The 24,175-nt window shown below is 36.8% G+C and overlaps 2 protein-coding genes across 10 annotated transcripts in view; both read left to right on the plus strand.

The window, feature by feature from the left end:
- LOC114291564 (sterol 3-beta-glucosyltransferase UGT80A2) overlaps positions 1–23,157 on the plus strand; it is a 28,207-nt gene extending 5,050 nt beyond the window's left edge. For 4 of the 9 annotated variants that reach the window (XM_082883440.1, XM_082883437.1, XM_082883439.1 and 1 more), the window contains 12 exons: positions 5,655–5,897; positions 10,428–10,539; positions 12,128–12,298; positions 13,459–13,522; positions 13,729–13,786; positions 13,919–14,093; positions 16,416–16,546; positions 17,427–17,529; positions 17,662–17,738; positions 21,735–21,782; positions 22,106–22,255; positions 22,799–23,157. In XM_082883440.1, the coding sequence (XP_082739566.1) occupies positions 5,655–5,897; positions 10,428–10,539; positions 12,128–12,298; positions 13,459–13,522; positions 13,729–13,786; positions 13,919–14,093; positions 16,416–16,546; positions 17,427–17,529; positions 17,662–17,738; positions 21,735–21,782; positions 22,106–22,255; positions 22,799–22,987 (1,521 nt within the window). In that variant the 3' untranslated portion in view covers positions 22,988–23,157. Of the gene's footprint in view, positions 1–5,654; positions 5,898–10,427; positions 10,540–12,127; positions 12,299–13,458; positions 13,523–13,728; positions 13,787–13,918; positions 14,094–16,415; positions 16,547–17,426; positions 17,530–17,661; positions 17,739–21,734; positions 21,841–22,105; positions 22,256–22,798 lie in introns of all 9 variants that reach the window. The other 5 variants (XR_014338193.1, XR_014338196.1, XR_014338197.1 and 2 more) reach the window with 5 other exon arrangements.
- Positions 6,907–7,787, plus strand: LOC114297335 (uncharacterized). Its single transcript, XM_082883445.1, has one exon. The coding sequence runs from the start codon at positions 7,394–7,396 to the stop codon at positions 7,742–7,744; it is 351 nt and encodes a 116-aa protein (XP_082739571.1). The 5' UTR covers positions 6,907–7,393; the 3' UTR covers positions 7,745–7,787.
- Positions 23,158–24,175: the final 1,018 nt, after the last annotated feature.

Consider the following 24,175-nt stretch of genomic DNA (forward strand, 5'->3'; position numbering starts at 1 on the left):
GAATTAAAAATTAAAGTAGAAAGAGAGTTCAAGCATTTTATTTGTAGAAATTTAATGTATAAAGAGAAATGATTGTATTATTGATTTATGAAATTGATGTATACTGTCTATTACAAATGGTTCCTTATATAGATGTAGGTGTAGGTGTAGGTGTAGTGGGTTAGGTTTAGTGGAGTAGGTGAGGTGGTAGTGGTGGTAGGTTTATTGATAAATTTTAACAGCCCCCCGCAAACTCAAGGAGGATAGAAACTAACCAACTTGAGTTTGGAGAGAGGAACAAAACAAGAAAATACATAAAAATAAAAAAGGATAGGAGACACTGTATGGTCGTGTCAGACCATTGGTGAAGACACTGGATGGTGGTGTCATAACGTTGTAGAGGACACTGTATGGGGGTGTCAGACCGATGTAGAAGACAGTTTATGGGGTCATGTCGGACCGTTGTAGAAGACAGTTTATGGGGTCATGTCGGACCGTTGTAGCAGACAATGTTGTGACAGTTGTTGTGACAGTTTACGGAGTCTTGCTGGACCCTTGTAGAAACTAACCGGAATCAATGTCGGGACAGTTTACAAAGTCTTGTCGGACCTTTGTAGAAACTAACCGGAATCAATGTCGAGACAGTTTACAGAGTCTTGTCGGACCCTTGTAGAAACTAACCGGAATCTATGTCGGGACAGCTTACAGAGTCTTGTCGGACCCATAAAGGAGCTAACCGGAATTAATGTCGGGACAGTTTATAGGGTCATGTCGGACCCCTAAAAAGTCGCACCCTCAAAAGGTGTGCCCATTTTTGTCAAAAGGCGTGCCATCAAAAGGCGTGCCCAATTCATCAAAAGACGAGCCATCAAAAGACGCGCCAGACACGCGGCGATGCACGTGATCGACAATGCGCGTGTCGGCCGCTTCGTCAGTGTCGATATAAACCATTGCGGAGGCTGTGGAAACTAGTCTGAAACTCTCTGAGCATTGTCATTCTGAAACACGCGGTAAAGATTTTGTATCCAACCCTTCTCTGAAACATCTGAACAATGGCCTCTTCTTCCCGTTCAGCTACCCAGAATACGGCATCTCCATCCCGTGGTCTACTCACTCTCTTTCCCGACCTCAATGAGTCAACAAGAGAGATAACTGGTGCGGTGGCACTGGAACCTCAACCAAGCGCCCCGGAGTTTGCTCCGTTGAACTTTCCGATGCGGTCTGTGGAGCAAAGAATGGCAGTACAGTCGGATGTGGAGGCCAATCAGTATACTTTGAAGTCATGTGTAGAAACCATGACGGCGGTCACAAACTTGTCGAACCGGCTGCAGAGTAGGACAAATGAGGTGCAGCAGTTAAACGCCCAACTGGCTCTGCTTCAACGCATGTATAAGGATGCGCGAGCAGAGATTAGTGTGCTAAAGGCAGAAAACAAGGAGCTGAAGCGGAAGGCCACCGTGATGTTCCGATTTTGTGGTCCGCCATATGCTGCAGTGGAGGAGCAGGGAGTAGTGATCGTGCCCAGTGGAGTGGGAAACACGGAGGCAACACCGTCAAGGGCCGCCCAGGACGGAGGCAAGAAGAAAAGACCGGCGGAATAGGCGAAGAGAAGAAAAATCCCGCCTGTGGATGTGGTTGTTTGCAGAAAAGAAAACAAAGCCGTTGTTGTCGTGGGTGTTGGATTTGCGTTTTTTTTTTTTTTTTTTGCTGTAAAATTCTGATCGGGGTTGATCCCCGACATGAAGAAACAACAAGTTTGTGGAATGATGATTTTTTTTTTTTTTTATTTTTATTTTTTTATTATTTTTATTTTTTTTTTGGAATCGAATAATAAAAAAAAAAATATGGAGATGGTGATGAAATGATAAGCATGGTGATGATGAATATATAATAATGAATAAAAATAATAAAGGATGGAGTGGGGAACAGGGCGAATTGAGAGCACCAATTAAGTTTTATAATAAAAAATAAAATTTGGGCGGTGGATGGGTGTGATTAAAAAAGAAAAGTGAATTGGGTGTGCCCCTTTCTCTCTCTCTTACGGAAAAATGGTGAAAAGGAAACAAAATGTATAAACTAATGAAAAGAAAGCAAAATATATATGTGTGTGTGGGGTTTTGGATTCTGAGTATGTGCATAATAATAATAATAAAATGAATGAGGAGAGAGAGGGTTTTATGTTTAAAGAAAAGAAGAGTGGGTAGATAATAGTAAAATAAAAAGAAACGAAAAGAGGGGACAAAACCCATGTGATAAAGTGGAGAGAGAGAGAAGAGGGTCAAGTCCCTCCTGTGTCTTTATGCTTTATGATAAACTTGGAAACAGAGGAAAGAAAAGTCCGGGAAAGGTGAAGGTGACTTGATGATCTGTGGCTGTCTAATAATCCTCCATAGCTTTTGCAAGTCTTTAACCTCTTATTGTAAGGGTTCTCTGGTTTTGCAAGATCCTCCAAGCACCTCACATTTGCCAGAGAAGTGAATGACTGTGACTTTCCCTGAAAGTGCTTTGACAACCCTCTCTTGAAGGGTAATTGTTGCATAAGAGAAGACATGTCATGCAATGGGCCATTTTCCAGTTGGCCAGAAGCCACAGATGGCAAAGGGGGTGAAGAAGATGCAGAGATTGAAGAGAGACTCGGCGCTGGTCGTTGGCGGTGGACATGGAATTTGTTAGCAGCAGCAACAAGAAGATCAAATAATTTGTGGCAGCGGAGTGAATGTATGTGTAGAGGTCCGGCGGGCGGCCAAGGCGAGGCTGCCGCCCGCCGGTGAAGCGGAATTACTAGGTTCTCAACCTTGCTCTGATACCATGTAGAAATTTAATGTATAAAGAGAAATGATTGTATTATTGATTTATGAAATTGATGTATACTGTCTATTACAAATGGTTCCTTATATAGATGTAGGTGTAGGTGTAGGTGTAGTGGGTTAGGTTTAGTGGAGTAGGTGAGGTGGTAGTGGTGGTAGGTTTATTGATAAATTTTATTTATTTTTTTGGTAAGGATGTAGTGAGGTATCCAAACATTTCAGGGGTGATATTATGTTGTGCTCATTGCCTGTTATTTGATTAATCGTATGCCATCAATTGTTTTGAATAATCTATTTTTTCTCTTTATATCTTGACCATTCTCCATTTCCACTTCCTCATATTTTCAGTTGTGTGGCTTTTTTCCATATCCTTGCTTGTGGTCAGAATGAGTTTTCTCCCTGGGCTTGCAAGTGTTTTTTTTAAGGTACTCGTGTACACAGATAGGTTTTCGATTAATCTTCTCGAGTCTTATTGTTACCTTGTCAGTGTTGATGTTACCTTTTTTGAGTCCACATCCTTTTTTTCTTCACCTGGGCAACAATCGTTTTCTGATCTCATTTTTTGTCATGAGGAGCCTTCTTTTCCCCTCTCCCACTATTTTGGTGCATTTTGCATCACTCCGGTATTTCTCTTCCACTCTTGTGCTATCTTTGGCGCTGTCTCCACCTCCTTTGCAGGTTTATCAGCACTCTCAAGATCGGCGTGTCGTTTCTTATGGTCTGGATGTACCATCTCTATTAGAGGTTTTGCTCCTTCCTCTACCATTTCGGATTTTGCTGATTTTCCTCTTGCTTTGCGGCTAGATAAATGTACTTTCACTCAACATCCTATCGCCCATTTTTTCCCTTATACTCGTGCTTCACTTTGCTTTGTTCAAAACTTGTTCTTTATTTCTATTACCTCATTTTATAAGCAGTAAATTTTTGTGCTTGGATGGGAACATGCTATGGATGAGGTAATGAGTGCCTTTCTCAAGAATCAGACTTGGGTCCTCTTCCTCATGGCAAACAAATCATTGGATGTTGTTGGGGTTATACTATTAAGTATTTTCTTGATGGTTTTGTTAAGCCTCTTAAGGCACGACTGCTTGCTAAGAGTACATAGACATATGGTGTTGATTATTTGGATACATTCTCCTTTGTGGACGGTCTTAACTCTGTTTGGATTCTATTTTTTGTTGTATTATTCATTCTTGGTCCTTATACCAGCTTGATATAAAAAGTGCATTGAGGTTGCTCGTTTTTCACAGGGCATCTCTTTATCTTAAAGGAAATATGTGCTTGATCTCCTTTGTGAGAATGGTCTCTTGGATGCTCGGTCTCGTGGATTCAATTATTAATCTTGACGGGTGATCAGGGGGAATTATTTTCTGATGTAGGTCATTACTGCTATTTGGTTAGGAAGTTGATTTATCTCATTGTCACTCGTTCAGACATTACTTATGTTGTTTGTGTGGTCATCCAATATATGTACACTCCTTGTTGTCCTCATTTTGAAGCTGTTTGTTGTATCTTGCTTTACCATAAGAATGCACCTGGTTGGGATTGCTGCATCAACCTTCGACTTCCTTGTCTGTGACTAGATTTAGTGATCATAAAATCTACTCGAAATAGAAAGGAAAAGAGACATATAAGAGGAAAGCGGTCGGTCTGTTCACTCCCTCCCACTAGAGTAGACAATGAATGGTCTGGAAGTTCCTACTAATTGATGTTCTATTTCTAGCTATTGTACCTTTGTCAGAGGTAACTTTGTTACTTGGCACAATAAAAAATAGAATGTTGTCTTCTTGTTTTAGTGCTGAGGGCCAAGGCCAAGTATGACCTCCGCGTAATAGAAAAAATTACCCGCCTATCTTCCTGCGACTTTTAGTAGAGGGATGACCTTAAGGAGGGACACTAGTCCCCCCTCAAAACATAGAGGAATGTAAGTTAGGGATGGATGGCAAATGAGAGGTAGGCTAATTAGAGCCACTTCTGAGCAGGTATTTTGTTTCGCCATTTTGAGGCAATAAGAATCATTGAATCAACGTCAGGCGAGTGTCCTTAGAGGTTCCTTGGGGTGTACTTCTGGCTCATGAGAGAGAGAGAGAGAGAGAGCCACACTTCCAAGACGCACAAAATTGTCGGTAATAGAGCTATGGCTTATATTGTTTCTAAGATGTTATTGGTTCACTCTCTTCTACATAGTTTGGTATTGATGTTCCAACTCCTTGTGCATGTGTTGTGACTATCAAGCTACTATTTTTATTGCTAATAATCTTGTTTTTAATGAGCTAACCAAACATATTGAGATTAATTGTCATTTTTTCGGGTTTTATTATTACGGAAATAGCTTGTGACGGCTTCTGTTTGTTTTGATGATTAGTTAGGTGATATTCTCACAAAACCGTTAACTTGGTCATCTTTTCAACGTTTGTTTCCGAAGTTGGGTATTTTTGATCTGTATGCTCAAGGTTGAGGGGGAGTGTTCAAATAATAGAGTATTTTATGTTATATTTTGATTATGTTATGTTGAGGGTACTTTTTTTGTATTGTCATATTCTATTGTTTTAATTTTAATATAAATATCTGCTAAGATGGAGGGTTTGTTATACACCCAAAACCTATTTGTCTAATTTTCTTCACTTCTCTTCTTTTTTTTTTTTCCTCTTTCTCATCTAATTGTGTCCCTAATTTTTTGTACTTTCCAATTCAACTGTTTTCATGTTTTTATTTTCAGGGAGTTTGCGTGTTGGTGGTAATTTTACTTTGGTTGTTTTGATCATTTTTGTGAGTTGACCTAATATCTTATAGAAATTTATAGTCTATTAGTTCATGTTTTCTTTTAATCAGTTGTCTCAGATTTATAATTAGCCATTAAACATGCAGCTCAAGTGGGTGAATCGACTTGCTACAGTTAAAAATGATGGAACTGTGCAGTTTGAAGTTCCAGGAGATATTAAACCCAAAAGCATTGATTTTGGAACTGGAGTCGTTTATAATGGAACTACTGGTGATGAACCTGTTGATGCAATAGTCATTCCAGATCTACCTCCACTGCAAATTGTTATGCTTATTGTTGGAACACGGGGGGATGTACAGCCATTTGTTGCCATTGGCAAACGTTTACAGGTTAAACATGTTTTACTGTTTGGAGAAGCATGGTTATATATGTTCATATATGTATATATTTTATTTTTCTATTTATTTCTTTAGAATGTTTCACTTTGAGAATCAGTATAGGTTGTTTATGTGATGGAAGATGATCACATCACTGTATTTAAAAGGCTATCTTCATTCCTGTTGTTTCTTGATTTTTTGCTTCATTGATATTTGGGATTGTTCATACACACATGGATTTGGAAACACCTCTTTTTGAAGAAGAAAAAAATGGAAAACAGAAATTCATTGAGCCATTTAAAGAGAAACGTGGGGAAGGACTTGGAGTCCTCTTTAGAAGAGATAGAAAATTGAAATGATGACCTGACCATCTCAAGATTAAATAAGATAAATGGCTCTTCTATAGATGTGGCAGCACACACTCTGGAAGACTGGAAGTCATAATATTCATTAGCAAACCCGTAGATATAATAAATGGAAGAAACTATCACTTATCAATGTTCATACTTTCTCACAAACCCTATGCAACTACTTCCAGAAGCCTATGGACTTCTTTTCCACTCGACCCAGATGAAACCCAAGTGTCTCTTTCTGAATCAATGTTTTTCCATCTTCTTACATGGCCTTTTCCAAGACCCATCGGCAATGCTGCAAGCTCAGCGTGGCATAGTCTCTAGCAGATAGTATAGAGAAGTTAAACCAGGTATTATCAACATATTTCTAAGAGTATTATAAGTACTCCATCTTCGAAATCTGTTGTGGTTTACTAGGGTTAGATAAGTTGAATTTTGTAATTAAGGCAATAAGGAATATGGAGAAAAAATAGAGAAAGGAAAGAGAAAAGAAACAACACAAAAGTTTGATGTGGTTCGGCCAATATTGGCCTACATCCACACACACAAAGCCCTAGGGGGCTACATCTTTCATTCACTTAATTTTATACTCTTGTTTACATGATGCACCATATATACAGAGTAGGAGATACAATCAAATCCCTTTAGTTTAGGAATTGAAATTGTTAAAATCTACCTACTCCACTAAACCTTCACCCACTTAAACCTACTCCACTAAACCTAACCCACTACACCACTACCACCTCACCTACTCCACTAAACCTAACCCACTACACCACTACCACCTCCACTTCACCTACTCCTTACCTACTACACACTCACCCTCTTCTATATATAGGAATCATGAATCATTGTAATGTACATCAATATATATCAATCAATAATACATACAATTTATTCTCTCCTTTCTCTATATCAATATATTTTTTACATGGTATCAGAGCAGGTTTAGAACCTAGTATTTTTCGCTTCACCGGCGGGCGGCAACCTCACCTTAGCCGTCCGCCGGACCTCAATCTATTCCGCTTATTTTCTACACATACCTTCCACTCTCCACAGCCGTAACTCTGCAAGAAGAGATCTCTAAGCTCTCTCTCCTTTCTCTCGAGAGCTTGTTTTTACCGCTGCTGTACATTGGATTGATGCAAGAACACTATGTCAGGCAAGGAGGAAGATGTCAAAGAGCATGAAGGTGTGGATGAAGATGTCCCAGAGGACTCTGAAAAGGCCATGCCATCACCCCAACAGGAGGAGGAAGCTGTTAAGAGCAAGTATGGGCCCAAGAAACCACCACTTATTTGTAAGGACCATGAACGTGCTTACTTTGACTCTGCTGATTGGGCTCTGGGGAAGCAAGGTGGAGAGAAGCCCAAAGGACCACTCAAGGCACTTCAACCTAAACTGCAGCCAACACAACAGCAAACCCGATACCGGAAATCGCCTTGTGGTCCGTCAGATGGTGAAGGAGAGAACACTCCATCAGAGGATGCAGCTGCAAATGAATGAGAGGCCACTGTTGGTCTTTTGATGTTGTGAGAACTAGTGGTTCGTATTCTAATATCTGAATAGGCGACCACTAAATTTCTGCACGCTCTTTCCAAAACACACCGCTGTTTTTCTTATCACCCATCCCCCAATATATATATATTTTTTTCTCTCTTTTCTTTATCCATTGTTTTCTTTTATTTTATTTTTCTTATTCAACAAAACAACACCACCAAATAACACCAACAACATTCCACAACCTTGTCATTTTATTCATATCAGGGGATCAACCCCGGTCACACTTTTACATCAGCAAAAAAAAAATAAAATAAAATAAAATAAAATAAAATAAAATAAAATAAAATAAAAAAAAAAACACAACAACCTCATCCACAGGCCGAATTTTTTCTCCTCTACTCTACTGCAGGTCTCTTCTTTTTGCCTCCGTCCTGGGCAGCCCTTGACGGTGTTGCCTCCGTGTTTCCCACTCCACTGGGCACGATCACTATTCCCTGCTCCTCCACTGCAGCATATGGCGGACCTCCGAATCGGAACATCACGGTGGCCTTCCGCTTCAGCTCCTTGTTTTCTGCCTTCAGCACACTTATCTCTGCTCGCGCATCCTTATACATGTGTTGGAGCAGAGCCAGCTGGGAGTTTAACTGTTGCACCTCATTTGTCCTGCTCTGCAGCCGGTGCGACAAGTTTGTGACCGCAGTCATGGTTTCCACACATGACTTCAGAGTATACTGATTGGCCTCAATATCAGTTTGCACCGCCATTTTATGCTCCACCGACCGCATCGGAAAGTTCAACGGAGCAAACACAGAGGTGTTTGGTTGAGGTTCACTGGCCACCGCACCAGTTCTCTCTCTTGTTGACTCATTGAGGTCGGGAAAGAGAGTGAGTAGACCACGGGATGAAGAGGCCATATTCTGGGTAGCTGAACGGGAAGAAGAGGCCATGTTTTTTGGGTTGCTGAGTGTTTCCGATAAGGGTTGGATATAGAGTATTTACAGATTGTTTCAGAATAACAAGTTCAGAGGTTTCAGTCTGGTTTGGTTTCCTCCGCCTCCGCATTGGTTTATATTGACACAGACGACGCGGCCGACATGCCGCTCTGTCGCTCACGTGCCTCGCCGCGTCTCCGGCTCACCTTTTGATGGCTCGACGCTTTCTGTCGGGCACGACTTTTGATGAAGTGGGCGCGCCTTTTGAGGGCGCAACTTTTGATGGCACGCCTTTTTATGGATTGGGCACGCCTTTTGAAAGATTTGGCACACCTTTTGAGGGTGCGACTCCTTTATGGGTCCGACAAGACTCTGTAAACTGTCCCGACATTGATTCCGGTTAGCTCCTTCATGGGTCCGACAAGACTCAGTAAACTGTCCCGACATTGATTCCGGTTAGCTCCTTCATGGGTCCGACAAGACTCTGTAAACTGTCCCGACATTGATTCCGGTTAGTTTCTACAAGGGTCCAGCAAGACTCCGTAAACTGTCACAACATTGTCTGCTACAACGGTCCGACATGACCCCATAAACTGTCTTCTACATCGGTCTGACACCGCCATCCAGTGTCCTCTACACCGTTATGACACCACCATACAGTGTCCTCTACAACGTTATGACACCCCCATACAGTGTCCTCTACAACGTTATGACACCACCATCCAGTGTCCTCTACACCGTTATGACACCACCATACAGTGTCCTCTACACCGTTATGACACCACCATACAGTGTCCTCTACACCGTTATGACACCACCATCCAGTGTCCTCTTCACCAATGGTCTGACACGACCATACAGTGTCTCCTATCCTCTTTTATTTTTATGTATTTTCTTGTTTTGTTACTCTCTCCAAACTCAAGTTGGTTAGTTCCTATCCCCCTTGAGTTTGCGGGGGGCTGTTAAAATCTACCTACTCCACTAAACCTTCACCCACTTAAACCTACTCCACTAAACCTAACCCACTACACCACTACCACCTCACCTACTCCACTAAACCTAACCCACTACACCACTACCACCTCCACTTCACCTACTCCTTACCTACTACACACTCACCCTCTTCTATATATAGGAATCATGAATCATTGTAATGTACATCAATATATATCAATCAATAATACATACAATTTATTCTCTCCTTTCTCTATATCAATATATTTTTTACAGAAATAAATCAAAGATACAAAAAATCATAATAAGCACAAACCATGGAATCTCCATATATTCTAATATCTTCTATATATTCTGATGTCTTTGACAATATAATCTTATCTCCAACAAGATAGAGCAAAGTTTTGGGCATAATACAGGGGTTGTTGGTGTAGTCCAACTCACACATTTATTTTTTGACCATTGTTGTCATTGGGTTTGCATCTTCTATAAAGTATATTTAAAGAAATGTACTGTAGCACTTTGTCATTTTTTTCCAAGAGCCATTATAGCATAATCAATGTTGGATGCTTCAAGATGGCATTTCAATTCCAAGCATGAATTGGAAAACTAGTACTTGCATATCTGTAATCTCTTTGTTGCTACAGATTTTGTCAAATGTTGATGTAAATTCATTGAATCTCAAGGATGGTTCATTGTGTTAAATGCATGCAGATTAACCATATGTCATTCGTGGTTGCACAATTCAAAACCATAGTTTTTCAGCAATATGAGATATTAGAAATGGATATTTCTTGCAGGAATTTGGTCATAGGGTGCGACTAGCGACTCACTCTAATTTCAAGGAGTTTGTGTTGGCTGCTGGATTGGAATTTTTTCCTCTTGGTGGAGATCCAAAAGTTCTTGTTGGTTGTAAGTAATCTGAGCAGATCTAATTTCATACTCTCAACATCATTCTTAAAGCCTTGATTCCAAGAGCCTGTTATCTGGTCATTCCATTTTATATTAGCCTGAAAAAGTATATTCTTTGCACAGTTATCTAGGAGCAACCAAACCCTTTTCATTTATGGAGCTCCAAAGAAGGGGTGAGATTCTTTAAATTGGTAGGAAAGGATGTGTACAACTTTTTTTGGTCTTTGAAATAAATGGACTCCAGATGTAATGTTTGTGGAAGCTCTCAGAAATTTTGCTACGTTTGGCATCTCAAGAATGAAAGGGGATAATTTACTCCTCATAAATTTTGTAACAAAGTTTGTTTTGATTGCTGTATCATTTTGGAGATACTTTCTATCAAAATACTAATGCATTTAGCCTATATTTTCTTTTTCACTATATGAATATGAATATGATGTATGTATAGTGAAGCGTGAAGTCAGAAGGGTTGTCTCCATTTTTTTCTGTATATGCTTTAAGCTTGTGGTCTAAGATTTTGCCTCTAAATATTGATGTTACAAAAAATAATATTTCAACCTCAAGTTTTTTTTTTAATTACACTTGCCAAATTGTGATATTACATTGTTCAATACTTAATGCAAACATGCGTTTCTGTATTGAATGAAGACAGATGACATGGTTCTGATCATTTTTACTGCATGGCATACACAAAATCGACAATAGAGAAAGTACAATAATAAGTAAATTGTAACCAGCTGTGGCAAGAATATAGTTATGTCAAAATTACTTACGGGAGGTTATGGTGTAGGAAGTTTTTACCATGAACCTACTCCTCTATGTATACACTGCAATCACATTGTACAATTTGAAGACCAGTGATTGGTCTACATCTGCTATTGAATTAATTGCTGCGGAATGTTAAGTCCAAGCCTGATACCTGTGCTTATAATCTTTTGCTTCAAGAAAGTTTTTCATATTATTTTTTATTTTGTTATTCTTTTATTGGCATGCCCATGATATAAGCAATATATATATTTAAAATTTTTATTATCAAACTAAACCAAACTAAGCCTTTTGTCTTAAATTTTTGTTGTTTTTCTTTTTGCTTGTTCATGCCCTTTGAACTGTTTCACGTGATGAAGGTTACATTCTTGATCTCCTTGTCCTGAGAGATTGGCTTATAAAGTTAACCAGTTCAGAACTTGATTTATTAGATATGGAGGTTTTAGTTTCAGTTTTTTGTATGGAATTTATAGTTCTTATATTTTGCTTGCAATGCGCTGCTTAAATTTGTGGGCTTTTTGAAATGAATGAATCTTCTCTATTATACTTGTCGATAAGAGAAACATTATTGAATAGAAAACCTTGTCTAGAGGTATTAGTGGGTGGGTATCTCCGGCAGGACTACTTCCATCTCCTTGAGTAACTAATGACCAATTAAAAAGTGGAAGCTTTTTTAAGAAGGTAAAAGTTGACGTAGATTGCATTTTGAGTAAAAGTTGAAAGGTAGATGTAACAACAGATAACTAGACATGAAATCATCTGGTACTGCATCTCCAAGTGCCCCTTCAGTCATTTATTTCTTTAATCTGTATTCTTTGTGCAGTCATGGTAAAAAATAAAGGGTTCTTGCCATCTGGACCTTCAGAAATACCCATTCAGCGAAATCAAATAAAGGAAATCATATTCTCCTTACTTCCTGCATGCACATATCCTGATCCGGATACTAGAGTTCCATTTAAAGTGGATGCAATAATTGCCAATCCCCCTGCATATGGTAACCTCTAATTACTTGTTTCATTTTTGTGTTACTGTCATGTCACTATAATGTCAACTTGAACCTTTTTGTTGTTTATGTGTCTACTTAAACTATATTAACATACGAGCAGGATGTAACAATACAGGACAAATGGGCAGGGTGTCTGATATGAAAAATATTTAAGATTACCAACAAAAAAAAAAGGGATTTTTTTTTTAAGGTTTTAGTTTGAGTTTGAATATCATATTATTGATTCTTTTATGTTATATAGTTTTTGGAAATAATGAGAAAGTGGAAGGGAGCTTATATAGCATATATGTGAATGTCGAAAAATATGGATGCTACTAGCCAATCTTGTATACAACTGAAACCTTTGGAGTAAGAGGTAGGTATATTTCAAGTACAAAAACCTTTGACAGAACTTAGTGTTGTCAACTTAATGAACCATGAGATTTTGATGCAAATAATAACAAGGGCGTATTGGAAATTTTACACGGCCCATGTCAGACCTCATGGGGTTAAATTTTGTTTATGTTTTACTAGGTTTTACAAGTTGAGGGTTTTCTGGTAACTGATAGATTTGTTAGAAATGGGTGCAGACACAGTTTATTGGTCTTTTCTTCAGCAAGTTCTGTTATTGAATCTTTATAAAAAATCGTCTTAGGCCTAGAAAAGTCTTTCCGCAGTCAAAAGTTGTAGTTCTTTAATTTGAAGTTACAAGTCTTGGTAATTGTAGGAAAAGTTCAATGGCCTATAAATACCTTTGTAATTTACCTTTGGAGAATTTGAGATTGTGTGTCCAAGCATGACCCTTTTGAAGGTGAAGCTGAAGACTAGGAATTCGTAGGGTTTGATTTCTTTTCTAAACTTGGACTTGAACTTTTCTTTGTTGTTTTAACCTGTGTGCAGCCAGATCTTAACCCGAGAACAGTGTTGGTAAAAGCACTGATAGACATATAACATCTATAAGCTGTTATTCCTTTTCAATGATAGACATATAAGTTCACAATCCTAAATTCCTTTTTAATGTAGACTTGTAACATCTATAAGCTGTTATTTCTTGTTACAGTTTTTGTTTTTTGTTTTTCTTGTGCTGAATAATCTGTCGATTTTCATAATCTGAAGTGTTGATAAAATTTATTTCAACTGATTCCTCATGTGAAAAAATACTTCTTCAGGACATACACATGTTGCAGAGGCACTAAAAGTACCACTCCATATATTTTTCACAATGCCATGGACGTAAGCTTTTTACTTTTTTTTTTTTTTTTGGGGTGGGGAGGGGGAGTTGGTTAAATGCTTAAAATGTTAATTTGACAAATCTGTACTGTTGTTTTAAGTTTCCTACTTATTCCAATGTCGTAAATTAATCTCTATATAATTTTAGGCGTACATTCTGTGCACTACTGAGTTAAGTAGGCGTGTTTATTTAACATTTTTTTTTCCAGGCCTACCAGCGAGTTTCCACATCCTTTTTCTCGTGTCAAACAAGAAGTTGGATATAGAGTAAGCCTGTTCTTCTACATTTTTTTTTTGTTTTTGCATTTGTCTTAATAATCTATTGGGTCTCAATTAATTTCAAAAGAATGCTTCTATTATTTGTTTCCATTTCTAAATGAAGATTAATGTTTTTTGCAGCTATCATATCAAATTGTTGATGCACTAATTTGGCTTGGAATATGGGACATTATAAATGAGTTTAGGAAGAAAAAATTGAAGCTGAGACCTGTGACATATTTAAGTGGTTCTTATAGTTCTCCAGATTTGCCTTATGGTTATCTTTGGAGTCCTCATCTTGTTCCCAAACCGAAAGGTCATTTCCGTGTTATCCATTATATTGCTGTTTATTGAAGGAGTAATGTAGTGTCAAGTCTGCACATGTATTTGGAGTTATTTATTAGTTTCTGTCCGGTGGCAAATTTCTGGAGTTGTTTTTGTTACATTTGATGCTAGAGATACTTTGGTATAGCAATAGTTGCTATTTTTTTCTTTTAGCTCATATTATTCTTGTTCTTTTTCTTTTTCATTTTTCTTTATTTTCTTCTTTTTTTTTATTTTAATTAAATATATCTTCCATGTTTGTTGCTTCTTCTTCTTCTTCTTCTACTACTACTGGTGTTACTACCACTACTACTACCTTTTTTAGTTTGTAACCTCATATTCAACCAGTTCTGAATGCAAAATGTTTCATTCTACATTTATTAATGTTGTTATGTGTGAACATGTTACATATTGATAGATCAAGCTTCATTGGTAAAAAGAACTAAACAAAAAGCTGCTTATGATTAGCTTTATGGTTGGGTTGGGAAAAGGAAAGTGTGTAGATAGAGTCCTATAATAGGTAGTGGAAAGGTTTTGAGGTTAGTAGATGACGTGGGGCTGAAATTAGATTGGATTTTTAAAGTGGCAAGTTGTTGGAAATTTTGGAGAGCATTTATAATTGATTTTTGAGATGGATTTGAAAGTCAAAAGGTAAGGGAAGGATTTAGGACCATTGAATATTTGATAAACTGGGATTTTTGGGCTGAAATAGTCTCTTTGAGGGTGTTGAATAGTAACAGGGGAATTATTAAGTTCACTTTTTTTCTTTTTTCTTTTTTCTTTTTTTAAACCCTCAAAGTAGAAAAAAGGGCTCACCCTCACAAGGGTTGAGCAAAATGACACAAACACACTTTCAAGTTCTCATATACATTCATACGTACAAGTTTTTGAGATTCTCCTACTAAAAATAAGAAACCAAATAAGGAAATAAGAAACATTGGCAGGAAAGTAATATTGACCACATATAAGATGTTGAAACATAACTTTGTAATCAGCTCCATGATGCAGCACCTATAAATGTAATTTGAGTTAATTTTGCTGTTATGGTTTGATTTAGTGAGAAACATGGCCTAGGGTTGTGTTAGGGGTTGGTTACTGAAGGTTTGGACTGAAGAGAAAAAGATTTTGATGGAAAAATTAAGGCTGTTCAGGAGCATTGAGCAGTAACTTGCGGACAGTATATTGATATTTCAGGGTTTCAAAGGGGCTAGGCTTTAAATTATCTAGAGGGAGAGGACTGACCTTGCTGAATAGGGTCTATTACAAACAAAAAAAAAGCTTGAATGGATCAGCTGATTGAAGATTAAGTGAACAAAATTCAAAAGAAAAGAAGAGGAAGAAGAAGAAACTAGGAATTACTCCTAGAATCCCATAGGCATTTACACGTAAGGTTAGGGTTGCATCACACAATCCATAGAAGAGCTTCAAAAGCTTCACAAAATTCTTCAGAATATATCTGATGTAGGACAGAGCTGGATTTTGCAAGCAGAGGTTATTTGACAGCCGAAACAGTGAGTAATTTAGAGTTTTAAGGGTTAAATTGAAGGCTAATAGGTAGGGGAAGGGTTGGTTTGGGGGTGATTGGATAGGGTTTTGAGGTTGAAAAGTGTACTTTTAGAGTACTGTGAATCGTAATCCGAGAATAGTAAATTGAAACAAAGAAACAGAAAGAAGATAGGTCTAAGAATCACTCCTAGAATTACTTAGGTATCACACCTAGGGTTTGATTGCATCACACAATCCATAAAGAAGTTTCAAAAGCTCTTGAAATTCTCTAAAATATTAACTCTATCAAATTATAAGTATTACACGGCTTTATATAAAACTAGGAGATTTTTTAAACCAACTATATAACCAAAAAAAGAAACTACTACAATATCTTTGACTTCCAAAACTAATCTAAAACCAAATAAGAAACAAAACAAAGATTAATTAAATAACTTGACCCACAAGATGACCCATGGGCAATCAATACAATTCATATTCAGAAATTTTGCAAATTACGAAAATACTCCTAACCCAGAAAACATAAAAATAATCACAAAATAATATTCTAATAACATAAGAAACATAATTTTATAAGATTCCTATTTATTTCTCTTTGAAATCATGCCAATGTCCAAATATCATCACTTCTTTGAATTTAGCCTTCCTCGAGCTTCTTATACTCTTCATCAATATTGAATTAGAAGCATTAGACTTATTTATATAGAACTTGGAGATATCCTACACTAACTAAAACTAGGAAAAGAAACTACTAAACTTTGCTGTAAGAATTGCATTTTAATGTATAGTTTTTTTTCTCGGCCTGCAGATTGGGGACCTAAGATTGATGTGGTTGGGTTTTGTTTCTTGGACCTTGCCTCAAATTATGTACCTCCAGATTCACTTGTGCAATGGCTGGAAAATGGTAGAGCGCCTATCTACATTGGATTCGGTAGCCTTGTGAGTTCCATCCAGAGCTCATTCTTCCTATAATTACTATTTTAAGAAAATTGGAGGGACCTCTCCTGAGGTTCCGGATTTTGACATTATGTTTGGTTTGGAATTTTCAAAAATAGTTTTTCTGAATTTTTAATCAGTATTTTTTATTTTTAGAGAATTTTTTTAACATTTTAATCATTTTTTTTTTAAAACTATCCACTTAATATAAATACATTTAAAAAGTATTAAAAAAATTAAAAAATCAGTGTATACAACAAAATACGAAAATATATTGAATTTTTTGTATTTTTTTGTATTCAATGAATTTTTTAAAGATCAAAGGGAGATTGTTGGAGTATGTGCGAAAGTTGAGTCTCACATAAGATAAAGAGTAAAAAGCGGTGGGTCTTAATATTCATTGGATGGGCTCACTACTTACAAAGTGAGTATGAGTTCCAAACAATGTATGTTGGGCCCTAGGGTTGCGAGTGTAGACTCTGGAGTTTCTCCCGGACAGATTGGGCTTGTATTGTCGCGCATTCGTGAGCTCCCCAATTCCCCAACAAAACCAACTTCCACGTATCATTCTTGCTCAAAGCTTTTACTTCTTCTACCATAGCCTCTTTCCATTGATCATTAGCTCCCTTCTAACCCTACAGTGTACACACATAGGACAAGGACAAAACAAAGGCATAATATGAAAGAGACAATGAATCATAGGGAACAAATTTAGATACAGGGTGTTGAATACTAGTCTTAACCTCTTTTCTAAGAGCAATGGGAAGATTGGAATCACCACCACCTATTGAAACTGGTCGGTGGGCAAGGATTATCAACAGCAGTAGTAGATATATATATATTTGTTATCTGTATTTATGTCTATTTTATGAACTTGTTACAGCCTGTTCAGGAACCAGAGGAAATGACCAACATAATTGTTAAAGCTCTTCAATTGACTGGTCAAAGAGGCATCATTAACAAAGGCTGGGGTGGCCTAGGGAACTGTAAGTCTGGGTTCCTTGCGTTCGTTTACTATGGAGTTTTATGTCACCAAGTTATCTGCTTCCTAGAATTTTGCATCTGTAGCTGTTCAAGTTACAGGAATGGATGGTATGTATTTAATTTTCTTTTATCAGTGGCAGAACCAAAGGACTTTGTGTACTTATTGGACAATTGCCCTCATGACTGGTTATTCTTACGATGTGCTGCTGTGGTAAGACTTCAGTAGTTTTCTCATTGATTTATGTTAAAGTTAAAATGATACAATATTAGTGTCTTCCTGATTTCATGTGGTTGCCTAGATTACATGAATACAGCATAGACAATCAACAGTTATATTAAGGTGATGGCACACTTTTTTTTTTTTTTTTTTTCCTTTTTCTCAAAAGGGTTGATTATTTTAGAAAACAATACTGGTTGTTCTGATGAGGGGAGGACATGAATGCTTTTGACTTATTGCCATCATCAGCACAGCTGCTAGCCTCCGCCACCCAGTCTTTAAGTTACTACTCTGTTTGTCAACTTTGGGTAATAAACAGACAGTTCAGAAAATGAATACAGAAAAATCATGTTTCCAGTGCATGGTTTTTCTTTTTCCATGCTGGAATTATGAGTGCTTTGATATGGCTCAGAGGTCTTCTTTGGTGCAACTATTCTCTTATCACCTAAGGCATTAACAAAGAGGATGTTTCATGTGTACCTTTGATGATTTATAAGCCTTAGAGCATACCAAAAATTGGTCCTTTGTTTGCTACCTTTCTTCCCACAACCTGTTACATTTTGGCTTTTTTGCTATGGGAAGACTGACAAATCAGATTCACAGCGAGCTATGAAGCACTGACAATTCAAAATAAGTGTCGTAGCCGTGTCGGACACGTGAACAAGACAAGAACACATTGACACAGCAGGGACACGTATGGGACACGCTGGGTTGCATGTCCCGCTTATTTGATTAATCTATTTTCAAGGGACACGGGGGACACTTCGGGGACACGCTAGGGACTCGGCTCGATGCTCGCCTTACCTTGAGGCTAAGGTAAAACGATGCTAGGGACTCGGTTCGATGCTTGCCTCACCTTGAGGCTAAGGTAAAACGCATCAATGCTTTGATTTTTAGGCTTTACTCCCCAAAAGTTTATACATAATAGTTTGAAACATGCACCTTAGGTGCACCTTGTATGCCTTCTACACATAAGCATATGAGAAATACGCATGCGAAGAGGTTGCCTTGGGCTTTTGTTAAACTTAGTGTAGCAGATTGTTTATATATATATATATATATATAAACCATATTGCGACTATATTCTAAAGAAAAAATTAAGTAAATGACCAATAAAGAAAAAACATAATTAATTCTTAAGTGAGAAGCTCAATCACTAAAACTAAGGATATCAATTTCACTTTCAGTGAAGCCAAACTTCATTTTTTGCAGTGAAAAGTTTAATGCCTTACAGAGAAAAGTATCTACAACTTTATATTTAGTTATTTGTTTATTTTACCATTTTAAAATATTTAATTTATTCATTAAATATTAAAATTTAAAATTTGAAATGCTTTTGCCTTGAAGCCCTAAGGATTACGCCTCGCCTCATGAGGGGTAAAATGCCTCGTGTTACGCATTTGCTTTTATGAACTTTGCTCACAGGTCTTCTTTGGTGCAACAATTCTCCTATATGTTTCATGTGTGCCTTTGATGATTTGTAAGCCTTAGAGAATAGCAAAAATTGGTCCTTTGTTTGCTACTTTTCTTCCTGCAACTTGTTACATTCTGGCTTTTTGCTATGGGAAGACTGACAAATCAGATTCACAGCGAGCTATAAAGCACTGACGATTCAAAACAAGTCCTGTAGCCGTCTTGGACATGTGGACATGACGAGAACATGCTGAAACAGCAGGGACATGTATGGGACACGCTGGGTTGCGTGTCCCTCTTATTTAATTAATTTATTTTCAAGGGACATGTGGGGGACACGTGGGGGACACTTTGGGAGCATGCCAACTTGTCTTTTCCATCATTTTGATGAATGTTGGAAGTTGAAAATTTATTACTTTTTCTTAAATTTAAATACTTATCATTCATGAAAATATATAAACAATATGTGTTAATTTAAAAGTTTTTTTATATAGAATTAGTGTTATTTTTTGTTAATTTTGATTGTTTGTGGATGTAAATATTAATCTACATAACAAATAAAAATATATGAAAAAATATTGTGTTGTCGTCTCCCCGGTGTCTGTGTCCCCATTTTTTTAAATCACCATGTCACGTGTTCGCGTCTATGTCTATGTCTGTGTCCGTGTCCGTGTCCGTGTCCGTGTCCGTGCTTCTTAACAGCAAGTATACTTACACTACTACAAAACTTGAAGTGCGTTATGCGAAGACCAAATATTGCATAGTGATTTCTCGGGCTAAAAGAACGTTGGTGTTTAATTTCATATTTCTGTTGTGCATTTGGACGCAATTTTTTGATTGATATTCACATATAGATTTCATTTTATATCATAAACTCAGTCCTTTTAGGGACGATTGCTTGGTAAAGCAGTAAAAGCTTGCTGTCAAGTTTGCAAAGATGTATTTGAGGCAACCATTTTGTCTGAGAAAAAAGGAGGTTAGCTCTGTACCTAGTCCACTTCTAACACCTGGACCGACAGGCCATAAGTTATCTCCATTGCCCCTGTAAACCCACAAAATCTCTTGAACTCTTTAGTTAGAGGATTATCTCTGTGTTCTACAGGTCAGTCACTACTTATGGACTTGGACATACCAGACATCACTTTTTTGGGTGAGACATCTTGGGGTCTGGCTCCTTTCTAGGAGTCATCATAAGTTTTTCATGCCTGCATACATGAAAGCTCCCACCTACGTGTTAGGGTCCTACTCACTAAAACCATATTAAAAAGAGTATCCACCGTCATTTGTGAGGGATGATTATTTTTTGTTGTTTTGTCGGTGAAAAGAGAATCTAATTATGTAATTAAATTTTCTATTGTTGAAATTGAAATTTTCCATTGATAATTTTAAAATACTTGGAAGGTATTGTGTTTAGACGAGTTGGATTTGAGAGATTTTTCACCTTGCTTCATTGATACCAGAGGTATTTTGTTTAGATGAGCTAAACTTGATAATTTGAGACTCCTTCCCCTTGTTTTATGTTGTCAATGTTAATTACTATTACATAATTTGGGGTAATTATAAATGGATTATTTATTTAGAGTTAACCAGGAATTTTTTTGAAGCATTTAATCTGCATTAGGAGATGAGATGTGTAATGCATCTTAGTAGTATGGTGATCAATGTTGCATGGACTGTTCTAAATGTATGAGGTTCCTGTGTCAGGCAATCTACACTTGGGTAAAGGTAAGAGATATGTGTCCAACATGTTAGAAGGACATTCACCTAGAGAGAAAAAAAAAAATTAGAAGTCTTACTAAACTATGTTGACTAATAATCTATTCTCAAAATTAAATAAATTTCCATGAATTGATATAAGCAATCAAGCAAAGATATTAAGTACTAATGTAGAGAGAATTTATTGTATCCAAGGGAATGAAATGGCATGTGGTGAAGCCCATACTCGGCATCACAGCAGTATATATCTTTTCCTTTTTCCTTTTTTTTTTTTTTTTTGGGGGGGGGGGGGGGGGGGTGGTGGAGTTTAGCTCCAGTCCAACATAATGTTTTGTTCATGATCAAACTTGAATATCTGAGCATGTTTGGCAGTTGCATTGTTGTTCACCAAGTTGTAGATCATTTCCCTAATGCTTATCGTTGTGATACATTAATTCATTCAATTGAATTTTAAGTAAATTATTTAATACACAAATCTAAACTAGTGTTATTAACAAATTGTTGAGGAAACTATATATATTGGATTCACTTATTTGCATTGGTTTACATTGTTGATGCTGTTTACTTTTGACTTGCTCAGATTTACTGTGAGAACCTATATATGTGAACGACACATGCTGATTAGCTTGTGACAAAAAAAAAAAACAAAGATCTTATTGAAACAGGAATTAAAATCTCATCGTTGTAAGCTGTAAAGAGAAGTGTTTACATTAGTACTTGATAGAAAGGGATATTGTAGAACAAATTTCATTTATTACTGTGGTTCAGTACTTCAATTACTCTTTTTTTTATTTTCTCAAATTTTGTTGCCTTTGCTCCCACTATCAAATGCAGCATGACATTCTGTTGAGCTTTTTCCAGGTGCATCATGGGGGGGCAGGAACAACTGCTGCTGGTCTTAAAGCTGCGGTAGCTAACTGTTCCTTCTGCGGGACTTAGGGTGTTTGGATGGATGTGGATTTGAAATGTATGGATTTGACATTAATCATTCGAGGATAAGAATTCAAATTTAGATTTGATGGTTTAATTATGAATTTCAAGATTGAATTAGATAGTTTTATCTTCTATAATTTATCTCCTATAATTTTTCTGTTCACTAATAATAGCTAACTCTTCAATATTTTTAACCTCATCCCTTGATTTGAAATCCACATCTATCTAGACGAACTGTTATTGTCTTTTGATTATTTCCCTTGCTCATCTTGTGTGCGCATCTTTTCATTTGAATTCAGTGCCCAACAACTGTTGTTCCTTTCTTTGGGGACCAACCATTTTGGGGAGAGCGGGTTCATGCCAGGGGAATAGGTCCTCCACCCATCCCTATTGAGGAGTTCTCACTTGAAAAGTTAGTTAATGCAATACATTTCATGCTGGATCCTATGGTAATCATTTGTTCCTTTCAAATCATCACATTTTTTTTTATTGTAATCATTCTCACTAGCATTGTTCTGGCTGTTATTATTGTTGTATGTTAATGGTATGCAGCTTGTGCCCTTGGTGAACACTGAAGTTGTGTAGCTAGCTATCCATAAATACGAAACTAACTACTTGGCCCTGGAGAAATTGAAGTTGATAATTAGAAAATTCCAATTCTGCAATATTATTCTCAAGACGTAAAAAAATAAAGTGAAACTAATTTACAATTATGTTAGTGTTTTTGGATGTCACGAAACGAGGAATATCACTTAATTACTCGAAAACCCTTTTGTATTGTGAGGGGGTGACAAACGTTTAGGAGACAGAGAGACTTTCTTTTGAAATTTTTGAATTTAACATCAAGCTTGTGGGATTGATGAGCAAGTGCAGGTTTGTTACACATTTTCATGTTGTATGGTGGTCAGGATTTCAAGTGTCATAGTTTTGGTTGCTCATAGCATATTTGTTAACGGAAAAGTTGATAAAGGTAGCTTATGTTGTGTGTGCAGGTGAAACAACATGCTATCGAATTGGCAAAGGCCATGGAAAATGAGGATGGGGCGACAGGTGCAGTAAATGCCTTCTATAAACATTTTCCTCGTGAATGCCTTGAGCCTAAGCCTGATCCTCCATCACATCCTCGATCTAGTGCTGTCTTTCTTGAATATATGTATTCATCTGTATTTTGCTTTTTGTAGTAAAAGATGAAGGCTGCTGCCTGAAATTTTTTTTTATTATTTTTTTGTTCTCTCCTGGCTTATCCTCTGAGTTCATTGGTGGTTGTGTGAGTATGTTTTGTTTTTGTTTTTGTAATGACAAATATAAGATTTTAAGATATATTACCCTCTTTGCATCGTTGTTTCATCAATGGCTGGCTTGAACCTCGAGAAGTATGAAGTTAAACATACTATTACTAGTCAAAGTTTTTCATGAAATGTATAAGAAATTAAGAAAATTAAGTGTGGTAGTTTTTTTTTTTTTTTTTTTTTTTTTTTTTTCTTTTCTGGAGAAAAAGGAAAACAGTATTATTAAAAAAAAAAAACAAGTGTGATAGTTTGTTCAGCTCTTCGACATTTAGGATCCAAGTTTAGGTTTAGGAATTTAATTTTATGAAATGTACAAGAAAATTAAGAAAATTCGGTAGTTTGTACACTTAGGATCCGCTCTAGTGGGAAGGAAGGAAAAGGGAGAAAATGAAGTAAATCCTAATTAATCTTAATGACTCTTTGTTATGTATATAAGAGGTATTTTTGTATTTTGAACATAAATGAAAAGCAAGGGAAATCAACCCTAAAGGGCCACTGTTGGGTGAGTTGTTGTTGGATCGGGTTCAAATTGCATATTGCTTAAATACGTATATGTAACATATATATGTACATATATTGAAGCATCATATATATTTTTTTGTCACTTACATGTTTGTATATATATGTTTTTGAGTATAATAATCACAACACTATGGTTTTGCTTACATCATATAGTCGGAAAAAATTAAAGTCCATCAATCTGATTTTTTTTTTTTTTTTTTTTGAGAACTTCAAAAGGCTAACTCTGCGCGCGCGTGGTGGGTTTCTCAAATTAAGCTAAATTAGTAATTTAATTTTCAAATTAGGTCTAGTTTGGACAGAATTTTTAAATTAGGTTAAAGTGCTATTACAAATCACGCTTTCACTATTCCTAGGATCTTCCTGCAAAAAATACTTTTAATTAAAAAAGCGTGGTTACAAATCACGTTTTAAAAGAATTTTTTTTTTCTTCATAAAACATGGTTCCAAATCACGATTTGTAAATTTTTTGAGAAAACGTGATTTGGAATCACGCTTTCAATGCAGCACTCAATCTTCTTTTCTTATGCTCTTTTCTCTCTCTCTCTCTCTCTCACACAC

The sequence above is a fragment of the Camellia sinensis genome, chromosome 8 (genome assembly GCF_055761805.1).
Source record: "Camellia sinensis isolate YWXY chromosome 8, ASM5576180v1, whole genome shotgun sequence".
NCBI lineage: Eukaryota > Viridiplantae > Streptophyta > Magnoliopsida > Ericales > Theaceae > Camellia > Camellia sinensis.

Coding starts and splice junctions, on each gene's coding strand:
- LOC114297335 (XM_082883445.1), top strand. CDS start 7,394: ATGTCAGGCAAGGAGGAAGATGTCAAAGAGCATGAAGGTGTGGATGAA.